This window comes from Sesamum indicum, linkage group LG2 (assembly GCF_026168435.1).
Source record: "Sesamum indicum cultivar Baizhima isolate 11 linkage group LG2, ASM2616843v1, whole genome shotgun sequence".
Lineage (NCBI taxonomy): Eukaryota > Viridiplantae > Streptophyta > Magnoliopsida > Lamiales > Pedaliaceae > Sesamum > Sesamum indicum.
In genome coordinates, this window is record NC_142658.1 from 4,105,211 (window position 1) to 4,122,768 (window position 17,558).

Genomic DNA, 17,558 nt, shown 5'->3' on the forward strand with positions numbered 1-17,558 from the left:
ATCCTCCGGTATTTGATTAATGGATAGAGGTTTTAAACATAGAATTTCTTGAGGTTTTGTATATTCCACGGTCGGGGTAATTCCTTGCCTTGAGCATCCTGTAACTTGTATGTCCCTTTCCCGACGATCTCAACAACTTTGAAAGGCCCCTCCCAGTTGGGATCGAGTTTTCCTATGTGCTTCGAAACCTCCACTTTTCTCAATACCAAGTCCCCAACCTGTAACGATCTGGGCTTCAAGTTTCTATTATGACCTCTCAGCATTAGGCTTTTATGGTGCAACATCCTTATTCGCGCTGCCTCTCTTTTCTCTTCCAGCATGTCTAGGTTGAATGCTCGTTGTCCTCCATTCCTCTCTGGATCGAAGTTTATAATCCTTTGCGATTCTTCTCCTATCTCTGTTAACTTCTGAACCTCTTTGATGGATGTAGGCGACTTCAGATTCAGTATGGCCTCTATCTTCTCTGGGTTAGCTTCAATCCCACGTTCGCTGACCATGTATCCAAGAAATTTGCCCCCGCCTACTCCGAATGTACATTTGCTGGGATTAAGCTTCATCCCATGTTCTCTCATGATCGCAAAAGCTACCTTCAAATGCTCCAAATGTTCATCTGGTTGTTGACTTTTAACCAACATGTCGTCCACATACACCTCCATGGTTTTCCCTATTTGCTGAGCAAACATCTTGTTCACCAACCTTTGATATGTTGCCCCTGCATTTTTCAATCCAAAAGGCATAACATTATAACAATAAATCCCACGGTCAGTTACAAAGGAGGTTTTTATTCGATCTTCTGGTGCCATAAAAATCTGATGATACCCCTGATACGCATCCATCATGGAAAATGTCCTATATCCGGCCGTCGAATCGACTAGGACATCAATCCTCGGTAGTGGGTAGGGGTCTTTCAGGCACGCCTTATTGAGATCCGTAAAGTCTGTACACATTCTCCATTTACCCCCCGGCTTCAGTACCACGACCACATTGGCCAACCAATCCGTATATTGAACCTCGGATACATAACCCGCTTTAAGTAATTTATTTACCTCTCCCTCAATGATTGCATTTTTCTCACCTCCGAAGGTTCGCTTCTTCTGTTGGACAGGTCGCATGGAAGGGTCCACATTTAGCCTGTGTACTATCACCTCCGGGTTTATACCCCGAAAATCTGACGGATCCCATGCAAACATATCAACGTTACTTCTTAAGAAAGTAATCATGATTCCCTCGAACTGCCCCAAGTTGGTTCCTATCTTGGTGACCTTGGTCGGGTCTCCTAGTATCAACTCCACCTCTTTATGATCAACAGGTTCTATTCTCCCTACTTTCAGTGTCTGCCAGTCTTCTTTCTTCACACACTGAAGCTTTCTCTTTTCATTTTTCTCACTCTTTCCCAGAGATAAATTATAACACCTTTTGGCTTCGATCTGATCGCACACGACCTCCCCTATCCCGGATAGAGTAGGGAACTTCATCTTGAGGTGATATGTTGATACCACTGCCCTGAAAGAATTAAGCCCAGGTCTTCCCAGGATAACATTGTAAGCAAAAGGCATATCAACAACTAAAAATTTTACCATCAATGTTTTGCGTTTCGGCTCTTCTCCCAAAGATACAGGTAAATCCACCGTCCCAAGTGATGCGACCTCGCTTCCTCCGAACCCTACCAGTGGAATATTTACTGGTTCCAGTCTTATATTATCAATCCCCATCTTATTCAATACTTCCTTAAATATTATATCTGCTGAACTCCCGTTGTCTACCAAAACCTTATGGACTGTAAAGTTTGCTATGTCCATTCGTATCACCATTGGATCATTATCTGTCACGATCCTGGTTCCCGCATCTTGATCTCCAAACACGATCTCGGGGTTGCTCGTTATATGCACCCCTTGCTTACGTCGCTCCCACCTAGTCTCTCTCTCGAATCTCCTTCTAGCCCTTCTCGACCATCCCTCTGATCCTCCTGCAATAGTATGGATAATGCCTTTCACAGGCGCGTTCTCCGCCACTGTCTGGTTCCTTCGTTCCTCTGCCCAATTTGACCTGCGATCTCTACTGCTCGATCTGCCCCTCCGATCTCGTCTCCTTTCTTCAAAACTATGAGGGTTCTGTCTCCTGAAATACCCTTGTCGCACCAATCGCTCTATCTCATCTTTCAATTGATAGCACTCCTCTGTATCATGCCCTCTTTCTCGATGAAACCGACAGTACTTGTTCGAATATCTTTTGGCTGGAGTAATCCTCGTATGCTTCGGCCACATCAAAACTTTATCTTTTTCCACCAGCATGAGGGCTTTAGCCCTGGTCATATTTAAAGGAGTATACCTGCTATATTTCGGCTGGTAAGGTGGTTCCCTTTCTTTCTCCTTTTTTGGTCGCATATCCCGATCTCTGGTGAATCTTCCATCTCTTGCTCGTTCTGATGTAACTCTCCACTCCTCATCCTTCATTGCATTCATCTCCTCTTCATCAATGTATTTTTGCGCCATTGCCATCAACTGCTCTGTATCTATTGGCGGGTCCCGTGCTAAAGCCGATGCAAAAACTCCTTTCTTCAATCCATGGATTAGGATACTAGTCATCATGTCTATTCTAAGATCCTGCACCTCCAACGTTTCGTTATTAAAACGTCCTATAAAATTTTTCAGACTTTCATTTTCCTCCTGCCGAATAGTAAATAAGTGCGTAGCTGATCTCTTTTGTTTTCTCTTGCTCGCAAAGTGGAATGCAAATTTTTGTGCTAGTTGCTCATACGAATCTATGCTGCCTGGGGGCAAATTCGTAAACCATTCTTGGGCCTTTCCTGTTAGCATGGTAACAAATAATTTGGCGACTATGGAGCTTGACTGTCCATACAAATTCATTACCATATCGAAAGCAGCTAGATGTTCTTGTGGATCCCGAGTTCCATCATACTTTGGGAGGTCGGGCATCCTAAAGCTCGGATTGACCAGTTCTATAAGTATCCGATTAGCAAATGGCGAATTACGATTGTGGGCTACTATTTCTCCCCTCTTCTTGAGTTCATCTATTTGCTTTCCTAGCTGGGCGATCTGCTTACTAACATTATCTACTTCAGCTCGAGATATGGCTGGCCCTCTGGGACGACTTAAAGCCCTGCTACTGGACCCCACATCAGAAGGCAGCGGACCCTTTCTATTCGCCCCCAGTCTACTCATTCCCTCGTTATCTTGCACCTCGACTCTTTCCTGAAACAGCCTTTTTCCCGCTATTTCCCTTTCTAAAGGAGTTGCCGTTCTTCTCTCATATGCTACCAAGGCCTTCCTCCCCGCTTCTTCCATCATTTGTTGTAGTTCCCGTCGTGTCAGTTGTATAGTTCCTTCCCGATCAGTCATGGGGGTATCCATTTCTTGCCGTGACAGATGTACAACTGGTGCTTGATCTTCTGCTGGAGTCTCCATTTCTCAAACGCGTTCCAATCCGTCACCTGACGTTCCCACAGACGGCGCCAAATGATCCGACTGAGATCGCGGGTCGCGCTTTATGTCGTCCCCTTCAGCTCCGACGGATCCTTTATAACCTGACAACAGAACAAACCTCACCTAGCCGGAGTAGATACCGGCGTAGATGCTCCGACGGTCAAGTCAGTACTGAGGATTCTCTCCAGTAAAAAATATAAGTACTAAATATTATGAAAAGTGAAATTGAAAGCTAGACCAACCCTTTTTTCTCTCTTCCTTCTCCTATTTATACTGATTCTCTTTCGTGTCCTCTGCACGATCCTTATGCCCGCTTCCACGACCGCTCATCTCGCTATCGTGGCCCACCTTTTGCGGGTGTAAGATTGCCCTTAACCGTCTTTAAGATTAGCCCACGTAAATAATAGGTTTAATCCCTATTTTTGTGCCTTTATCTCTATCCTTCATACTAAGGGTATATTAGTCTTTTGTTATCTCCCTTCATCACCCACTAATTCAGTTTATGGATATTCGACCATATCTTAAAATGTCTTTCTGTTCTATCCAAATACACTGATGTGTCACACTTTGCCAGGACTTATAGTCCAATATGGAAACGTGTGGTGACTTGTAACTTGGAGAATTCTGCTTCTATTCGGGAGCATTCCGTGCGTACCGCGTTAAGGAATCAGTCAGCAAATTTCTGGTGCAACAGATTGAATTCATGGATCAAAACTTTTAGCTGATTTTGGTTCAGCTTTTACATTTCTAACGTAATATTTAGTTTTTTAGTTAAAACCATGTTTATTGGATTAAAAAATGTGACTAGTTGATCGATATACACAATTATATTTGTCTGGTCGTTTTTACAAGCGTCGACACCTTTAACGTACAATCTTTGTCCATCGTGGTGAACTCTGCAATGCACAACATCAGCGTGCACAGTAATTTATCCTCTTAATGCTATGTTGTCAAGATTCCACAAGCCTTGTTTTTTTTAAATGAAGGATATATTCATGAATAAACTCACCATTTTCCGTGATCTTAATGTTTGTAAGAGCACGTTTATTTATACACTTGTGCGCGTTAGTTTATATTTTCATCATTGTCAGAAGATCAGAAACCTTCCAACCTGAAAAATTGATCTTTTATTTCCAGCTCTCACTGTTAGGAAACGTTTTTGATTAGGCTCATAGATTAATGAGTCAACTAGATGAATTATCAATTGAATATATTAATTTCATGGCTGTCAAGATTCCTCATGCTTCAAGATTAGCAGTTATAATGTGGCTGAGAACTCTATGATTGAGTTTTATGTTTTCAATTGTTCAAGATCCCGGAGACACGGCACTCGGGCACAACCATTTTTATTTCTATATTCTCAGCAGTGATGAGACAATGTAGGTGGAATATGTTCCTTTTGTCTTCTTTTTCTCTCTTCCCTATATATAGCAGATACCAGAGGGATGGCTTCAACCAATTCAACATCTTTCTTAATACACAGCAGTCTAAATTGATCGCTAAAGAGTTGAATTTGATAGAAAAAGATGGCTGCTTTCCACTCTCGATCAAACAGTTTTCCATCCCAATCTCATCCAGTAATCGATGTTGTGGAAGATCATCTGTGCAGGCTAAAATCCTCAGAATCAGCATCAACATCAACCACTTCTATATGTGCAAACTTGGTTAGCCTCAGAGATTTGCATGAGGGCCTTAACAATCTGATTCAGATGCCTTCAGTCCAGCAAGCCCTTTCACAGGGAGAAGGCGAAAATTGGGTAAATGAGTTGCTCGAGGAATCTCTAAGGCTTGTGGACCTCTGTGGATTTTCAAGAGATGCGGTGCGCTCAACCAAGGAATCCATTCAGGATCTTGAATCCTCCATTAGGAGAAATAGAGGTGAAAAAGCCACAGGAGACGACATCAATGCTTATGTGGCCTCAAGAAAGAAGATCAACAAGATGATCAGTAAGTGCATCAAGAATTTGAAAAGCTCAAACCAGAGTTCTACATCACTCCCAGCCATAGGCATGATGCTCAAAGAAACGGAGGCTCTTGATTTCTCAGTCCTAAAGTCTGTATTGATCCTTTTGTCCGGGGAGAAGGAAAGATCAAAGCAAAGAAGCTGGTCGTTGCTTTCCAAGTTCGCTCAGACCAAACGAGTACATTCCGAGATAGAGCAAGAAAAGGGTGCGGAGGACTTGTGTTCCTTGAACATCCACAAGTCCAGCAAAGGGATGGACAATATCACTTTGAAGCAGTTGAAATCAGCAGAAATGAGCATCCAGGAACTTGAAGAGGGATTGGAAGCCTTATTTAGGAGTTTAGTTCAAACTAGAGTTTCTCTTCTTAATGTTCTTAGCCATTAGCCCACCTTGGGTTCTGCTGACATTTTCAGTTTTTGATCACACTGCTGTAAATATAAAAAAAATGGATACTGATACAGTTCTATATACAAATCATCAACATAAATTCGATGAATCTATCCGTCTAACTAAATTTATTGATTTTTTGTGTACTAGCAAGAGCTTCAGTTTCAAATTGTAATGCATGGAGCGTGTAATCCGGACTGTCAAATTTAAACTTTGCGCATAGATTTAGAAAAAATCGTACATATTTCACTTGTTAACATTCATTATCATCATAAATTTATTGTTATACTAATTTCGCATATATATAATCATTTTTCAAATCATAATTTGAATAATTATATTGTTTTCTACCAGTTTTAACTTAATAAAGAACCTCGTATATTAAAATAGCAATCAAATAAATTGTTTTCGTTCTATTAAAGATCTAGTGTCCGAACCAAATGAATCATGAAGATACTAAAAATAAAAAGAGGATTAGATGCTGAAGCACCTGGCAGAACACCACTTTGTTTTTGCCATTTTTTGTTTATTTTGGAATCAGCCTATTGCATATACAGAGTCTTGGCTTATGTCATGGTGAAGACAAACTTCATGTTTGTTTTGTTGTAACATGAAGTTGGGAAAACTAGAGGAATCACATCCTAGTTTGGTTGTCATCACTACTCTCTTTTCTCCTTTCTTTCTTCTTTTTCCTTTTTTGTTGATAATTGATCAAGATTGCATGTTTTCTCCACTAATTGTTCTCTACAGGGCCAGAGAGTGGAACCTTGACAGCCACATGGTTTTGTTATAAGAACTCTGCTTCATCATGGAACAAAATAAAAATTAAATGCAACAACAGGGTGGAAAGACATATCATTGGTTTTTCCAACCATTGGCGCATTGACTAGCTCATGATATAAGTTACTCCAGCTGCATTTTCCTATCAACGCTTGCTCCTGCTTGACATATTTTGTCCTTTAGGAAGTTGAAAATTGTTATCTTCCATCCAAATTTTCATATCAATGAGGACGAACACGGAGAACTTTTGACAGCTTAGCATTAGATATATGATCAGTTAGGCCAGATTGTTCCAGATACTTATTAGTTACTGATGTTTCATATCTTTATTGCTGAATTGTAACTAAGGTAATAATTGATCGTCTTAAGGTCATTTCCTGACAATTTCTGTCATATAAAGGTTCTGAAATGGAATTGATCCTCGTTGAGTTAGGAAATTGCCTGTCATCAGATCAGGAAAAGAGTTATTCTGTTTAAGAAGAAAAATTGACAGGAAAGCTGGATGAATCATTACTTATTAAGGAATTCTTCTGTCCGAGACCATGAGTAAATCGAGGGGAAGAGAAAGGGATTATACTTTATGGTTGAAAGGTAGTCAAACATTTTTGACGAGTGGGAATCAATTTTATGGCCAGAAGATTTCCAGTAAAATGAAGCTGAAGCCAAAGTTTCAGCCTTTACTACGGGATTAGATCATTGATAAACACTATTATTGATCTCATTGAAAATATGAATCTCCATGAATGTCTTGGAATAGCAAGCGGAAAAAGAAATCTCAAACTTGCCCAATATTGAGTACTAAAATGAAAAAGTCAACAGATAAATAGATGAAAAGAAACAGATAAAGATTTGAATATCTGCTTTTTATAATAATTGTGGTAGCCATGGACATATTTACAATTGATTGTGTGGCATGATCGAAATGAGTGTCTAGTGGTTAATGGCATTAAGAAGGGAAACTCTAGTTTTCACTAAACTCCTGAAAAATGCTTCGAGTTCCTCTTCAAGTTCCTGGATAGCCATTTCTGATGCTTTCAACAGCTCCAAGACATTTTGCAAATCTTTCCCTGACTTCTGGAGGTCCAATGAGCACAAGTAATCAGCGCCACGCTCTTGTTCTACCTCAGAGTGTACACGGTTGGTTCGTGTGAACTTGGAAAGCAATGACCAACTTCTTTTCTTTGAGCTTCCCCTCTCCCCAGACACAAGTATCAGGACAGACTTCAGGACTGAGACATCAAAAGCCTCTGTCTCTTTTAGCATTGTCACAATGGCCTTGAGGTCAGAGTCTTCATTGGAGAAGGCTGTGGGATTTTTGTTGAAGACCTTGGAATTCTTGATGAACTTGTTGACCATTTTGTTAATATTCTTTCTTGAGGTCATATAAGCATTCATGTCACCTGGCGTGGCAATTTCACCTCTGTTCCGCCTGATGGAGGACTGAAGATCTTGAACGGATCCTTTTGTTAAACTCAGAATATCTCTAGCGAATCCACAAAGATCCACAAGCCCAAGTGACTCTTCAAGCAACTTATTGGTCCATGTTTCACTGTTTCCATGGCAGAGGACTTGTTGGGTTGAAGGCATCCGTAGCAGATTATTAATACCTTCATGCACATCTCTGAGGCTAGCCAAGGTTGCAGTCACGGAAGTGGCTGAAGTTGATGTTCCTTCAGAGGACCTCAACCTGCACAACTGATCTTCAACATCAGTGGCTACGGGATGAGATTTTGATGGCAAACTGTTTGATCGAACATGCAAATTCGCCATTTTGTTTTCAGATAATTCTTTTAGGCTGAAATGAGAAAATTTGAGTCTTGAGAAGAGGTTAGGGTGCTTGAAACCATCTCTTTCCACTGCTTACATATATAGGGAGATAGTTGACAAACAAAACGCATCTATACCAATCATGTTTCTTAATCATAATTGTTTATGTTTCTCCATGTCTGAAGATCAGAAACACCACCATAATGAAATTTAAGTTTTTCTTCCATTTCTCTGCTGCAGAAAACATATTATAAGCTGGATATGCCTCAGTCATTAAGGAAGTCACATTATTAAATCAACTTAATGGCTGTCAAGATTCCTAATGCTGCGTGATCTGTGTATACAACCTAGGCAAGATCTGCTGATTGAATTTTTCCAATTTCAGTTGCTTCAGATTCAGGGATCACATTTAATTCATTTCCAAACAGTTGTGAGACATGGTAAGGTGGAACAGATTCCTTTTGTATTCTTTCACCCTCTTCCTATATATGCTGGTGGCACAGAGATGGCTTCAAGGCCTCAACACTTTCTCTCCAAAAACAAATTATAGATTCAGCCTCAACTAGTTCATTTCCGGTAGAAAAAGATGGCTACTTTCCACTCTCGGTCAAACAGTTTTCCATCTCAATCTCATCCAGTAATGAAAAGTGTTTAAGATCATCTATGCAGGTTAAAGTCATCAGAAGCCGCATCAACATCAGCCTCTTCTATATGTGGGAACTTGGCTAACCTCAGGGAGTTGCCTAATCTGATTCAGATGTCTTCAGTCAAACAAGCCCTTTTACAGGGACAAGGTGAAACTTGGGTAAATGAGTTGCTTGAGGAATCTCTCAGGCTTGTGGATCTATGTGGATTTTCAAGAGATGTGGTGTGTTCAACCAAGGAATCCATTCAAGATCTTGAATCCTCCATTAGGAGAAATAGAGGTGAAAACGCCACACGAGACAACATCAATGCTTATGTGGCCTCAAGAAAGAAGATCAACAAGATGATCAATAAGTGCATCAAGAATTTGAAGAGCTCAAACCAGAGTTCTACACCACTCCCAGCCATCGGGACGATGCTCAAAGAAATAGAGGCCCTCGATTTCTCAGTCCTAAAGTCTGTATTGATGCTCTTGTCTGCGGAGACAAAGCAAAGAAGCTGGTCGTTGTTTTCCAAGTTCCCTCGGACCAAACGAGTACATTCCGAAGTAGAGCAGGAAACTGCTGCTGAGAACTTGTGCTCCTTGAACATCCACATGTCTAGAAAAGGGATGGACAATATTACTTTGAAGCAGTTGAAATCAGCAGAAATGAGCATCCAGGAACTTGAAGAGGGATTGGAAGCCTTATTTAGGAGTTTAGTGAAAACTAGAGTTTCTCTTCTTAATGTTCTCAGCCATTAGCCCCCTGGCTTCTGCTGATATTTTCAATTTTTGACCACACTACTGTAAATATCAAAAAATAGATACTGATACTGTTCTATATAGAAATCATCAACCGAAATTCCTACGAATCTATCTGTCTATCTAAATTTATTTATTTTTGTATAGAAGCAACAGATTCACTTTCAAACTGGAACATGGATGTATAAAAGATCATTTATATTCTAACATATTTCTGGATGTGCACATCTTTGACAATCAAATGTAAAGTTTGAAAAACATAAGAAATTTTGAAATTTGAAAATATTCCTACATATTTCACTTATTAACATTCAGTTTCATAATAGATTTGTTGTTATACTTTCCTACTTACATGTACTTTTTATAAGTCATATTTTCAATAAGTCTATTGTTCTCTATGATAGTTTTGTAACTTAATCAAGCACCTGTTGTACTAAATGATTAGTGATCAAATTAATTTCTTTTATTCAATTAAAGATCTACTGGTGCAAACCATTTGAGTCATGAACATAGTGGAATATATTTATAATTAAGCAGTAAGGTAACTTTTTATAAATTTACAATCATAACATGCACCCGAAAGAGGATTAGATGCAGAAACAAAGCTGATATAACACCAGTGGGTTGTGGAATCAGCCAATTGCACATACAGAGTATTGGCTCCATCAAGCATGTCTATTTATAAAAGATGAAGTTGGGAAAATCAAAGGAATCACATTGTATTGTTTGGTTGTCATGACTAGCCTCTTCTCTTTTCTTTTTTCTTTTTGTTGATTATTCAATAAGTTTGCCTGTTTTCTCCATTAATTTGTTCTCTACTGGTGTAGAGATTTGAACCTTGACAGCCACATGGTTTTGTTAAGAACTCTGTTTCATCAAAGACAAAATAAAAATTAAATGCTACAACAGGGTGGCAAGAAATATCATCAGTATTTCCAACCATTGGCACATTGATGAGCTCGTGATATCAGTTTCACCAGTTGCATTTTCTTATTGTATAGACACGCATGAGTACACTACTAACTCCTGCTTGACATATTTTATCCTTTGACAAGAAATTGTTACCTTCCATCCAACTTCTCACATCTATGAGGATGAATGGAGAACTTTTCACATCTTAGTATTAGATATATGACCAGTCTCTGCCCAGATTGTTTCCAAAAACTTACTGACCAATATCTAAAATTTATTGCTGAATACAACCAAGCTGATAGTTGATTATAGTTAAGGTCATTCCATGAGGTTTTTGTTACCATGCAGTTCTACTTATTAAAGTTGTGCTACAAAATTGGTGCCCTGGTGAGTTAGAAATTTGTGAATCATCACCACAGGAACAGGGTCCATTCTTTTTAAGAAGACAAAACCTGAAAAAAAGAACTGGATGAATTATTACTTTGTAAGAATTCTTCTGTTTGTAACCATGAATAGATAGATAAGATTTTGAGCTGCACCACCATGAGTAGATCATCTTCTACTGGAAAAGATGAAGTTGCATATACTCTACTGAATGTAATCTGGTGAGTGGTCTTACATTAAAAAGAAAAAAGAACTTGCCAAAATATTGAGTTATAAAACAGAAAATAAGATCAAAGAAATGGATAAGATCTGAATATGGCTTTTATAAATATTTATGGTAGCTGTAGACATATTTACAATTAACTGTGTGTCATCATCAAATAATAGCCTAGTGGTTGAGGGCATTAAGAAGGGAAACTCTAGTTTTGACTAAACTCCTGAAAAATGCCTCGAGTTCCTCTTCAAGTTCTTGGATACCCATTTCTGATGCTTTCAACTGCTTCAAGACAATTTGCAAATCTTTCCCAGACTTCTGGAGGTCAAATGAGCACAAGTACTCAGCACAACGTTCTTGTTCTACCTCAGAGTGTACACGGCTGGTTCGAGAAAACTTGGAAAGCAATGACCAGCTTCTTTTCTTTGAGCTTCCCCTCTCCCCAGACACAAGTATCAGGACAGACTTCAGGACTGAGACATCAAAAGCCTCTGTCTCTTTTAGCATCGTTACGATGGCCTTGAGGTCAGAGTCTTCATTGGAGAAGGCTGTAGGATTTTTATCGAATGTCTTGAAGTTCTTGATGAATTTGTTAACCATTTTGTTAATCTTCTTTCTTGAGGTCATATAAGCATTGATGTCGTCAGCTGTGGCAGTTTCACCTCTGTTTCGCCTGATGGATGACTGAAGATCTTGAACAGATCCCTTTGTTAAATTTAGAATATCTCTTGTGAATCCACAAAGATCCACAAGCCCAAGTGAGCCTTCGAGCAACTCATTGGTCCATCTTTCACCGTCTTCATGGCAGAGGGCTTCTTGGGTTGAGGGCATCTGTATCAGATGACTGATACCTTCATGTAAATCCTTAAGGATGGCCAAGTTTGCAGTCACAGAAGCAGATGATGTTGATGTCCCTTCGGAGGACCTTAACCTGCATAAATGATCTTCAACATCATTTACTATGGGGTGAGATTTTGATGGCAAGCTGTTTGATCGAACATGCAGATTTGCCATTTTGTTTTCAAATAGTTCTTTTAGGCTGAAAGTAGTATTTGAGTTTTGAGAAGAGGTTAGAGTGCTTGAAACCATCTTTATGCACTGCCTATATATATAGGGAGATAGTTGAAAAACAAAAGGCATCTAATCCACCTCAGATACCTCACTGGTGCTGCAAAGTTGAAATAACTATTATGGTGCACGAGTACCTTGCTCCCCATATATTGAACAGTTGAAGATGAAATCTCAATCATAGAGATCTCTGCCACATTTAAATTGCTGCTCATGAAGCATGAGGAATCTTGACAGCTATGAAGTCGATATAATAACGATCTTCATACAATGCAACTCACACATTAATCAACTTCTGAAACCTGTCATCTTCCACTGTGATATAAAGAGAGGAAGCAAAACTTAATTTTATAAAGCTTAAGTGCTGCTGATCCACAAACAACGAATTAGATTAAATCCATAGAAATCTGAAGAAGTTCATTGCAATTCCCTCAAGAAGCTCATTATCGACAATTTCGGTACCAACAAAACATATTAAATTTGTTTTCTATGAAGAACAACAAATAATTGCACACAAGCATCCAAATTTCATAATGTTGACAACTATAATGAGAAAAACTTGAAAGCTGTGAGCATAAACCACAGATCTACAAGATCCATTCTATGAGCAGCATCTGCTGGCAAACATGAAATGTTAATAGTTGGTCGCCTTCCTGTCCAATATCCACCATGACAATGCAATCGTGTGTAATTACAGAACATTTTATAATAAATAATGAGAGACATCTTGATTAGGTAATATTTGCTCTGCCTCTTTTATTCATCTTCCTATATATGGCTGGTGCTTAGGGAATGACTCAACATCTTCCCATCTTAGCTTCTTTACAGTAATCGATTCTTTTCTTAAGTAAAAATGGATCACCATTATCAGTCTAACAGTTTCCCGTCCAAATCTCATCCAAGAGCTGAAGATTTTGAAGAGCATTTTATCAGGCTAAAGAGCTCAGCAGAAGCGACATCTTCATCAGTTCTTCTGTTTTCAGAAACTTGGATAGTCTAAACAATTTGCATGAAAACATCAGTAACTTGATACGGTTAGCTTTCAGCGGGAACAAGGCAAAGTTTGAGCTCTTGAGTTGCTTGTTAAATCTATGAGGCTGCTGGATAGTTGTGGCATTGACAAGGACATCACGGCACTTGTGAAGGAATCAGTTCAAGAACTCGAATCCTCTCTCAGAACGAGTAGAGATGAAACTGTTATGGCACATGATATCATGGCACCAAGAAGGAAAGTCTATAAAAGGATCAAAAAGTGCATCAAGAACATGAAGGGCTCCAAGCAACTTTCTCCAAATGCAGTTCTGTACAAGGACCAAGATCTTAAAACCATCACATGCAAATTGAAAGAAACTAAGGCAATTGGCTTCTCAATATTCAAGTCTATGATGATGCTCATGTCGAGGGAAAAGGCAATCTCAAAACCAAGAGGCTGGTCACTGGTTTCAAAATTTATGGTCAAAACACATACATTTTGGGATGAGCCAAGAAAAGGAAGTTCACGTCTTTGACGTTTTGAACATTCACAAGTCAGCTTAAATGCATGGATGCTGTTGATGTGCCAGATGTTCTGAAGCAATTGAAAGCATTAGAAATGGTTATTTAGGAAATAGAAGAAGGGCTAGAATCTTTGTTCAGGAATCTAGTCAAAGAAAGAGTTTCTCTTGTTAATGCTCTCAGCCACTAGGCTGCACCATCAGAACTGTTTGTGCATTCTATGTAGTGAGCAGTGCCTGGAGACGCATACTCACCTATTTATTCAGTGCTCATATTCATGTTGTTTGAGAACATATTGAGGATCCCTTGGCCTTACTCAGACTGGCAGCAAGCAATTCAATGGGCAGCAAGACAGAGGAGGACCAAGTATCTCATTTCAGCTTCATATTGTGCTATTCTTGCATCGGTCGTCTATCACATTTGGCTAGAATTAACCAGCATAGATTCCAGAATGGCTAGAATGTAAACCCAAAAAGAAATGCTCTCAGCCACTAAGCCTCGTTTGGCTTGTGCTCATTTTTTACTTTTTAACAACATACAGAGTTGTACACTTCTGTAAATGATATATCAAAATATTGATACTTATACTTAAAAAAATTTTTTCGTCTACTAGTTCAGTTTATAGATGTTCACTCCATTTCAAAATATCTCCCTCTATCCAATGTAAAATTGTCTGCCACACTCTCCAGGGCTTCGACTTTCCGTATGGCTATGGTAATCTTTGGTAACTTGCAAAATCCATTTTTTATTCTGTTTAGTAATCAATGTATCGTTTTACTGTACATCACAATGAATTGATGACTTCCGCTTATGTTTCTAACCTAAATAAGTAGCAGTATGCTGTGTGGAATTAATATCAATTTTTCAGTTAAACAAGAAGATTTTGAAATAGTTCAATAGAAATCCTGTTAAATTTGAATGACAGCATCCAATTAAGAATATTATCAGATGAATATATGGCATCTATATATGTTTTGATCAGTTTATGCCAGCAATGAGCCGTCAAGTACAACAGATTACAACTTTCTGTTTGTTCATCTAGGTGAACTCCATAATGTACCGTAAAAGTTTACCTCAAGTTCACTTGTAAAGAGCGTGCTTCATTATGACTAATAGTAAAAAGAACTAGTTCATGATATGATAGTGTAATAGTGTGGTAAGTAATTTATCATTTTAATGTTAGGGTGTCAAGAATCCACCAATTTTATTTTTTGTTAATGACTGATAAATTAATGGATAAACACGAATCACCATTTTCCAGGATCTTAATGTGTATTTTAGCAATTAACTCCCCTAGAAGGCCATAAAGAACACGTTTTGTCAATGCACAAGCGTATTTGTATATACTTTCATAATTGCCTGAAGATCAGAAACCTCCAGTTTTGAAATTAGTTTTATTCCCAGCTCTAGCTGTTGGGAGACATTACTGCTTAGGCTCATAAAATAGCTCTATGAATTATCAGTTGATTATGTCATATTCATGGCTGTCAAGATTCGTCATGCTTCAAGATTAGCAGTTATAATTTGAGTTTTTCGTTTTCAATTGTTTAAGATCAGGGGACATGGAACTCGTGCTCAACCATTTTCATTTCTATCTTTTCACCAGTTATGAGACATTGTAGGTGGAATATATTCCTTTTGTCTTCTTTTTCTATCTCCACATATATAGAAGGTGCTGAGGGACGGCTACAACCATTTCAACATCTTTCTCAATACTCTGTAGTCTATATTCACCCTAAAGAGCTCGTTTTGATAGAAAAAGAATGGCTGCTCTCCACTCTCGATCAAACAGTTTTCCTTCCCAATCTCATCCAGTAATGGATATTGTTGAAGATCAATTGTGCAGGCTAAAGTCCTCAGAAGCTGCATCAACATCGGCCACTTCTATATGTGCAAACTTGGCTAGCCTCAGAGATTTTCATGAAGGGATTAATAATCTGATTCAGATGCCTTCAGTCCAGACATCCCTCTCCAATGAACAAGATGAGAATTGGATAAATGAGTTGCTGGAGGGATCACTCAGGCTGGTGGATCTTTGTGGATTTTCTCGAGAAGTCGTGTCCTCAACCAAGGAATCTGTTCAAGATTTTGAATCATCTATCAGGAGGCATAAAGGTGAAACAGCCAAAGCAATGGACATGAGTGTTTATGTGGCCTCAAGAAAGAAGATCAATAAAATGGTAAACATGTGGATCAAGAATTTGAAGGGCTTCAACCAAAACTCTACAGCACTTTCGGACAAAGATTATGATCTTAAAGCCATCGGGACAATGCTGAAAGAGACAGAGGCCCTTGCTTTTTTGATCTTAAAGTCTGTATTGATACTCATGGCTGAGGAAAAGGAAAGATCAAAGCAAAGAAGTTGGTCATTGCTTTCCAAGTTCACTCCAGGCAGCCGTGTACATTCTGAGGTCCAGCAAGAAGCTGGTTTGGAGAACTTTTGTTCCTTTAACATCTTCAAATCACTAAAAAGCATGGACAACATGGCTTTGCAAAACACACTGAAAGCATCAGAGATGACCATTGAGAAACTTGAAGAGGGAGTGGAAGCCTTATTTAGGAGTCTAGTCAAGACTAGAGCTTCTCTTCTTAATGTTCTCAGCCATTAGCTGCTTTGGCCAATTTTTGAATCTTACAGATGTATATATATTACTGTAAATGACATAAAAAATGAATACTGATACTTCGCTATTTACACAATTCAGTGTGTAAAATCTTAGCCCAAAATGATTTCTATGTCTTTCCATCTAGATTAAGCTAAACCTTAGACACAGGCTCTATTAGTAATTTGCTAGGTGATAATACAATTAAGCAGTAACAAGATGATAATTGATCATGTCTACTGTCTCGAGCTAAGCCTTGAAGATGCTACTTGTACCAAAAGTTCTCCTGTGTTCTCTTACCTTTGTTGAACAGTAATATGTTGGTCCAGATGCCTAAATTCTATACAGCCAATGATGTATTCTCTGTCCCTACAAAAAGAACTGCAGATCAGTATATCATCCAATTTTAATCTAAATTATTTGTCATCCCAAAAAGAAACCCCTCACCGTTTCAGGTGTGGCATCTTCATAAACGGTCAACTACTTTGTGGGTTGTCCTAATCCGTTGTGGTTTGCCTCCGTCGTAGATCTCTCTGCCATTTTTCTTGCCATCAAGTTGCATGTGAGTCAACGGAACAGGTTACATGGCAGATGGCTGGTCACGGTATCCACGTGGCTGCTGACTGTGTGACGCATGTCATGTGAGTCATCATCATGTGTCAACCCTGGTTGCCGAATAATCCTTACAGTCCACATGGCAGATACCATTGTTAAAGGTGAGGTTTGAGTCATTAGCTAATGTTATGCTGCTGACTTAACAAGTTGCTGAATTGGCTGCCAGCTGGTGGATCTACGTGGCTTTTGAGAGTTACCTAGCCACTGGACTTGTATTTAGTCTACGTGGTCTGCTTTAAGACACGTGCCATCTGAATCAGCATACTCTGCCACCTGGATGGTGAATTGATCTCAGGATCAACATGGATGACGCTTTCTTGACATGTAGCATATAATGAACCAGCAGATCATTTTTACATGGCAGCATCCTAAGAAGGAGACACATGTACCTGGCTCAGTATCCTCGATCAACGTAGCTGATGTAGGTCTTGCATGGCAGCTGAGTTTGCGGCACATCCTCTCCATGCAGCATCTGAGTTGGCATACTTCTTATGTGGCTGCTGAGCCTCTGTCAGCATGGTATCTGAGTCAGAGCATTTA

The 17,558-nt window shown here is 39.2% G+C and overlaps 5 protein-coding genes and 1 pseudogene across 5 annotated transcripts; 3 read left to right on the forward strand and 3 right to left on the reverse strand.

The window, feature by feature from the left end:
- Positions 1-32: 32 nt before the first annotated feature.
- LOC148789127 (uncharacterized) lies at positions 33-3,425 on the reverse strand. Its single transcript, XM_088877522.1, has one exon. The coding sequence runs from the start codon at positions 3,423-3,425 to the stop codon at positions 33-35; it is 3,393 nt and encodes a 1,130-aa protein (XP_088733648.1).
- A 1,204-nt stretch (positions 3,426-4,629) lies between these two features.
- Positions 4,630-5,905, forward strand: LOC105155412 (uncharacterized). Its single transcript, XM_011071287.2, has one exon. The coding sequence runs from the start codon at positions 4,970-4,972 to the stop codon at positions 5,789-5,791; it is 822 nt and encodes a 273-aa protein (XP_011069589.2). The 5' UTR covers positions 4,630-4,969; the 3' UTR covers positions 5,792-5,905.
- Positions 5,906-7,399: 1,494 nt separating this feature from the next.
- Positions 7,400-8,437, reverse strand: LOC105155413 (uncharacterized). Its single transcript, XM_088877941.1, has one exon. The coding sequence runs from the start codon at positions 8,342-8,344 to the stop codon at positions 7,505-7,507; it is 840 nt and encodes a 279-aa protein (XP_088734067.1). The 5' UTR covers positions 8,345-8,437; the 3' UTR covers positions 7,400-7,504.
- Positions 8,438-8,870: 433 nt separating this feature from the next.
- Positions 8,871-9,807, forward strand: LOC105155414 (uncharacterized; annotated as a pseudogene).
- Positions 9,808-11,369: 1,562 nt separating this feature from the next.
- On the reverse strand, positions 11,370-12,377 carry LOC105155415 (uncharacterized). The gene has a single exon (XM_088877956.1). It carries the CDS (start codon positions 12,325-12,327, stop codon positions 11,413-11,415), a length of 915 nt encoding a protein of 304 aa, XP_088734082.1. The 5' UTR covers positions 12,328-12,377; the 3' UTR covers positions 11,370-11,412.
- Positions 12,378-15,451: 3,074 nt separating this feature from the next.
- LOC105155418 (uncharacterized) lies at positions 15,452-16,453 on the forward strand. Its single transcript, XM_011071292.2, has one exon. It carries the CDS (start codon positions 15,564-15,566, stop codon positions 16,407-16,409), a length of 846 nt encoding a protein of 281 aa, XP_011069594.1. The 5' UTR covers positions 15,452-15,563; the 3' UTR covers positions 16,410-16,453.
- Positions 16,454-17,558: the final 1,105 nt, after the last annotated feature.

Bases quoted from the DNA above. Each gene is read 5' to 3' on its own strand.
- LOC148789127 (XM_088877522.1), bottom strand. From the start codon at position 3,425: ATGGAGACTCCAGCAGAAGATCAAGCACCAGTTGTACATCTGTCACGG.
- LOC105155412 (XM_011071287.2), top strand. From the start codon at position 4,970: ATGGCTGCTTTCCACTCTCGATCAAACAGTTTTCCATCCCAATCTCAT.
- LOC105155413 (XM_088877941.1), bottom strand. From the start codon at position 8,344: ATGGCGAATTTGCATGTTCGATCAAACAGTTTGCCATCAAAATCTCAT.
- LOC105155415 (XM_088877956.1), bottom strand. From the start codon at position 12,327: ATGGTTTCAAGCACTCTAACCTCTTCTCAAAACTCAAATACTACTTTC.
- LOC105155418 (XM_011071292.2), top strand. From the start codon at position 15,564: ATGGCTGCTCTCCACTCTCGATCAAACAGTTTTCCTTCCCAATCTCAT.